A 6,168-nucleotide genomic window follows, 5' to 3' on the forward strand; every position below is an offset into this window, starting at 1 on the left:
TATGGTGGTTGCTTGCAGATTTTGGGGTCTCCGTTACGACACCCACTCCACTTTTGTCTGACAGTACAGGTGCTATCAGTATTGCACGTGATCCGATCAAGCATGAGCTGACCAAGCATATCGGTGTTGATGCTTTTTACACACGTACACAGGTACATGATGATGTTGTTGCGGTTCATTATGTGCCTTGATTTGCGGTTGGCGGATTTCTTTACGAAGGCACGGACTCAGCGCGACATGATTTCTTACTCTCCAAACTCAGTGTTGTGGATCCACCATGAGTTTGAGGGGGGTGTTAGATGTATATATCTGTATATTGTAGTTTCCCCATATGTTAGGGGGCTTTCTGCATATGTGCACCTGTACATGTACTATATATTGTGGCATTTGGCCCTCTGATAATACAACAAGCATATTTCCCTAACACTGACAATCCTATTTGGAAATATTTTATATTGTATTGATCAAAATAATAATTAAAGCAATTTTTTAAACTATATACGCGTCCAGTTAAATCGAGACGGAGGGTGTAAGAAAGATGGCTTGTGTGCAGGCGGCGGTGACATATTCCGTGATGCCATCACGGGGGGCCACCCCGCAAATCCCCGTCCTCCCGTCGCCGCCGGCGCAGCCAAAAGCGCCCCCCGCGAGGGCCAGGCACACTCCCACTTGGCTACCTCCTGAATCCACATTGCCTCGCCCCAGCGGTTCATTGAACCTGGCCCTTCCACCCTCGCAAGGACACACATTTCTACCCTTTGATCAAACAGGAAAGGCCGCCTCTGAGCTCGCCAAGTCGCCATTCCCGCAGCCCCGCCCTGGTCTCTCCACCCCTTCGCCCATCCAAAACCGCACCACGACCAGCCACCCGCCTCCAGCTCTCCTGCTCCGGCCTCACCTCATCTCACTCTCCGTATAAAACTCCACACCGCCTCAGCCTCCCCATCCGTCCGCCGTCTGCTCCCCTGCTTCGCCATGGCGCTCGCCCTCCGACCTCCCCGCTTCCAGCCGCTCGCCGCCTCCATTTCCGCCACCTCCACCTCCTGCGCCACCTCCGCGAGGCCCTCCTCCTCTTCCCCCGCCGCCGCCGCCGCCATCTGCGCCGCCGCATCCCCCTTCACAGAGGCCACCTCCTCCTCAAGATACCGCCGCGACGCCTGGTCCTACACAGCCCAAGACTCCTCCTTTTCCTCCCCCGCCTCCTCCGCCGCCGCGGCTTCCGGCCGCCGGGACGACGAGATCGCGCTGCAGCTCCCGGAGCTGCGGCGGCTCCTGGAGGCGCTCAAGGCGTCCAGGGGCAAGGGGCTGGAAGGGGCCGGCGCCGCCAGCGGGCCCGGGAGGGTGGCGCTGGTGGGGACGGGGCCCGGGGACCCGGACCTCCTCACGCTCAAGGCCGTGCGGGCCATCCAGGACGCCGACCTCGTCCTCTACGACCGCCTCGTCTCCAACGAGGTGCTCGATTTGGTCGGCCAGGGTGCCAGGCTACTCTACGTCGGCAAGACGGCCGGGTACCACAGCCGCACCCAGGTCTGTTCTTGTTCCAAGGTTCATCTGTAATGTACTACGGAGTATGTTCAAGTGCCAATCTTGGTTCCTAATTCTGTCGGCCCGTTTGACGTAATGCAGGAGGAAATTCACGAGCTGCTCCTCAGCTTTGCCGAGGCTGGTGCCAATGTCGTGCGCCTCAAAGGCGGCGATCCCCTGGTAATAATACCTTGTTTCTATTTTTCATCACAGTGCCACACGATTTCTTGTGGCAACACCGGCTATTAGCTTAAAATTGGTTTCTTTGAAATTACTCTAATGCTCAAACATTCAACTGGGTTTGATCAAATTGGGGTTCTGTCATGCTTCATCTCCCAGACTAATTAATTGATTATGCTTCTGTACGACAGTCTTAGTTTGCATTCTGCCAAAAGTTCTTTCATTTAATCATTTCAAAGTGGAAGAGATGCAGACTACAGTATGGCTCCTTGCATTTACCCCTTGATCCTAGGAAAAAAGATTTGCATGAGGAGCACCGGTGACTCCTAATTTAGACTTTGTTCTATGCACATCAATGTTCAATGCCAATCTCGCTTCTCATTGAATTTATTTGGATAACAGCTAAGAGATGCCAACAAAAATAGTATGGCTCCTTGCATTTACCCCTTGATCCTAGATAAGAAGAAAAAAAAGACAGACATGATGAGCACCGCTGAGTCCTAATTTAGACTTTCTTGTATGCGCATCAATCTTGAACAGCAAGCTCGGTTCTAACGTGGGTGGCTGAGAAGAAAGTAAAATTAGATAGTGGGGTGCAACTATTTAGACACAGAAGACCTCTCGTTTAATGTCTCTAATGTTAAATGCTCATTCTTAAAATCCTTCAGAGGTGGTACAGAACAAAATATGCCAAGTTGCAACAGTTTAGTATAAAATGCTAACAAGAAGAACGGTCTACTAGCAACCTTCTATTTTGAAGGATGTTACAAATCCCAACATTTGGATGATTCTTAAAATTTTGTCTTTGTAAAACACAAACATGGTCATACTCCAGCTGAGAACTCATTTCAGTGATATACTCATGTACCTTTACCTTGGAGGGAGTATGCTAATCGTATTCTTTTCAGGTCTTTGGAAGAGGTGGAGAAGAGATGGATTTCCTACAGCAACAAGGGATTAGGGTTGAAGTTGTTCCAGGTACAGTAAGCCTCTGATGGCATCTTTGATAATTTGCAATGTCATCTGTGAAACAGTTTCGAATTTCTTACACCCAACCGTCTGCAGGAATTACTTCTGCTTCAGGAATTGCAGCAGAACTTGGTATTCCACTTACCCATCGAGGTGTCGCCACCAGGTAATGTCGTCATTGCTCCCTCTTCTATCATTCTTGTGATGTGGCCGACTGATATATTCTTCAGATTCTATCTTTATTTGTGCAGTATTTGTTGCCTTTTATTGGCACATGTTTTCTTAAAAATGCTTCTACTTCTCAAATACACATTAGCATGCTTGACTGATTTAATACATATTGCAGTTGATATTCGATGCTTTCCTAGCTTAATACTCCAAGTGCATGGCATTGCGCGACCTGATTTGACAATTAAAGCAGTATAGTAGAATTATTTGACACTATTACTCCATTGCTTATCTCTCTCTTTCTTAGGTCTTTTATCTTTGAATAGAAGTATGGAAATAGAAATATTTTACCCTGAGTGGAAAGAATAGCCTTGCCATACCTACATGCTTTGGTTCTTTGAGAACATAGATGTTTGGAATTTACTTAGCACCGGGGGATGGGCGGTGCCTGAGCGGCGTCGCCAACTGAATCTCACAAACTGGTACTCGGCTCCTGGCGATTCATCCACTGCCCCCCGCCATCAGCCCCCCCTCGGTAGTATGGTAGGCTGTAAGGATAGATGGTTCTATGCTATTTCAGACCTTGTTTGACAGCACGTCCTGCTGCATGCCTGCATTTTACCTCTGCGCTGACACTTGTGTGAATATGTGGTTTCATTGTCTGGAATGTGCTGTGGGGTAACCCTATTTTTCTTCAAAAAAACGTGTTCGATTAGTCTGTTATTCTATATCATGGTAAATGAACACACTGGCCTAATTCATTTCTTGTGATGCATTATGCAGCGAGTAAGTGTTTATGAATGGTGTGTAGTAAATTTTTGACACATAATCTTTTTGCAGTGTCAGATTTTTAACTGGGCACTCTAGAAATGGTGGAACAGATCCTCTATTTGTGGCAGAGAATGCGGCTGACCCCGACACAACTTTGGTTGTGTATATGGGTCTATCAACATTACCATCTCTCGCTCCAAAGTTAATGAAGCATGGCCTTCCACCAAATACTCCTGCTGTTGCAGTAGAGCGTGGTACTACCCCCCAACAGCGAATGGTATGTAGTCATAGAGCGTGACGCCAAAAGTGTTTAAACATAACCATCCCGTGCTGAATATTTCCTTTGATGTAGGTATTTGCAACGTTAAAGGATCTTGTGGATGAGGTCCATTCGGCGGATCTGGTTTCTCCAACTCTGATAATTATTGGAAAGGTGGTGGCTTTGTCGCCCTTTTGGGTTGAGTCATCTGAACAGGATGCACTGACGAATGAGAACTCTCACAAAACTGAGGCCAAAAGATAGCAGTTTTCTTCTGACTAAATACAAAGCATCTTGGTGAACGTCAAGTGAGATATAAGATTATCTAATCTGGCTCACAGTAGGAAATGCGGGGCATAGGACATCCTTAACTGGGATAGAGCAAACAGAGGAAACATATATTATGAAGCTGCACAAGATGTACATATCAACCACAGAGAACAAGGTGCACTTAATTCGTTGCTGGCAGAGGGTGATGTGGCTTAATCTACTCAACTGCAACAATTCTTCAGCTTAGTTGAGACTTGACCATATGTATATCTCGATGAGAGGCGGGAATTATTTTTTCCTCCCCTTTGTGGCAGTATTTTATTGAGAGGCCGCTCTTGGAACCTCTATATGTTAGCCTCTGTATGTCAGTATTTGTCAATGTCTATGTCAGGCTCTTTTGTTCGGTTTGATAAAAATTTTTTGAGCAAGTTCGTGAAACCTTTTTAAATTAACGACTGTGTCTTTTCCAAACAGTTTTGTCCTGTCGTTTTGTCTTACTCTATCATTAAATCCGGTACATGTTAGCTTGTGATTGATTTGTGCGGATACATGAATACGGAGTACATCATATTCAACCACAAAAGACGGAAAGTGTCACTTGCTCCCGAGCACCAGTGCTCTCGCCGTTAAAAAACATTTAAAATCATGGTTTAAAAGTTTCAAAAAAATATGAAAATAATTCGGCACATAGTTAGTGTTGTATCCCACAAGCATGTAAAATCGTGACTCTAAATTTGTTGTATTATGGGCTACACAAAAATGACAAATCTGATAAAATTTTGAGATTTCAAACATAGTTCTACAGATCTACATTTTTGTTGTTTTTGTACAGCTCAGGATACAAAATATTTGAAAGTGATATTTTACACGTTTGTGGGATAATTTATGAGCTACATTCGAATGTTTTTTTTCAATTTTTTTTAAAACTCACAAATATGATTTTGAATTTTTTAAACTAACCAGGAGCACTGGAGCTCGGGAGCAAGAAATATTCATCCCACAAAAGACTGTTTTTCTCTATAACGGGATTTGCCGGTAAGTGGCACACAGTAGTACTCCTTCCATTCCAATCAATAAGGCGCCCTTGTTTTTTTGTGTTTTTCTTCAATTAAAAATTACTTTTAGTATGTAAAGATTATTATAAAGTTAGCATCATTAGAAAGTGATCTTTAATATAAATCTAACGATATGAGTTATGTAAGCATTGAATGGGAGGTAGTACCTCAGTGATACCACACCTTATTTGATACCATGATACCACTTTTCAAAATATAAATTTTAAATGTTCAAAAAAATAAAACCAAAATTTTGGGTGTTCGTAAGATGTGTGTCTACGTGCCCAGTAACTTTCATAACCAAATTCAAAATACCCTAAGAGAAACAAAAATGAGAAATCAAGCATAAATAGTGTCATATAAAGACAAAAACACAAATGGCACTATTCATATAGCATTTGTCTTTTTTGTTTCTCTTGGTGTATTTTAAATTTGGCCGTGAAAAATCTAGAAAATGTAAACACACATCTTGTCAACCACCAAAAATTTATTTTAATTTTTTTATACTTAGAATTCAAATTTTGTGAAACGGTATCATGGTATCATGTAAGGGGTGGTATCACTAGATATTTTCCCCGCACAATGGAATGGGCTAGTCTTTGCCTCTTTGGTCAATGCTGACCGGTTGATCACTTTCCTGTCTTTGTGCCTAGTAAACAACCATAAGAGGTCGTTTGGTATCCATCATTTGAACCTAGAATCCTGGAATTCATTTTAAAATTCCATAGGTGGGTTGTTTGGTTGCCACAGAATTGGGCCATCATTTCATTTAGGAAATCCAGCAAAATGATGCCATGTGTAATCACAATTCCGAGTTGAAACCTGTCATTTACAATTCCTGTGGCAACCAAACAAATTCAATATTGAATTCTACTGTCATTTACAATTCCTGTGGCAACCAAACAAGTGTCCATTTCTGGAATTACAATGTAAATTCATTTCAAAATGCTACAAATGAAATGAAAACCTGGC

The 6,168-nt window shown here is 43.6% G+C and overlaps 1 protein-coding gene across 1 annotated transcript; it reads left to right on the forward strand.

Annotated features, from left to right (window-relative positions):
* Window positions 1–801: 801 nt before the first annotated feature.
* Window positions 802–4,557, forward strand: LOC127343041 (S-adenosyl-L-methionine-dependent uroporphyrinogen III methyltransferase, chloroplastic). The gene is made up of 6 exons (XM_051369114.2): window positions 802–1,527; window positions 1,627–1,704; window positions 2,613–2,682; window positions 2,770–2,839; window positions 3,682–3,889; window positions 3,965–4,557. Exons 1-6 carry the CDS (start codon window positions 976–978, stop codon window positions 4,133–4,135), a joined length of 1,149 nt encoding a protein of 382 aa, XP_051225074.1. The 5' UTR covers window positions 802–975; the 3' UTR covers window positions 4,136–4,557.
* Window positions 4,558–6,168: the final 1,611 nt, after the last annotated feature.

The sequence above is a fragment of the Lolium perenne genome, chromosome 3, assembly GCF_019359855.2.
Source record: "Lolium perenne isolate Kyuss_39 chromosome 3, Kyuss_2.0, whole genome shotgun sequence".
Taxonomy (NCBI): domain Eukaryota; kingdom Viridiplantae; phylum Streptophyta; class Magnoliopsida; order Poales; family Poaceae; genus Lolium; species Lolium perenne.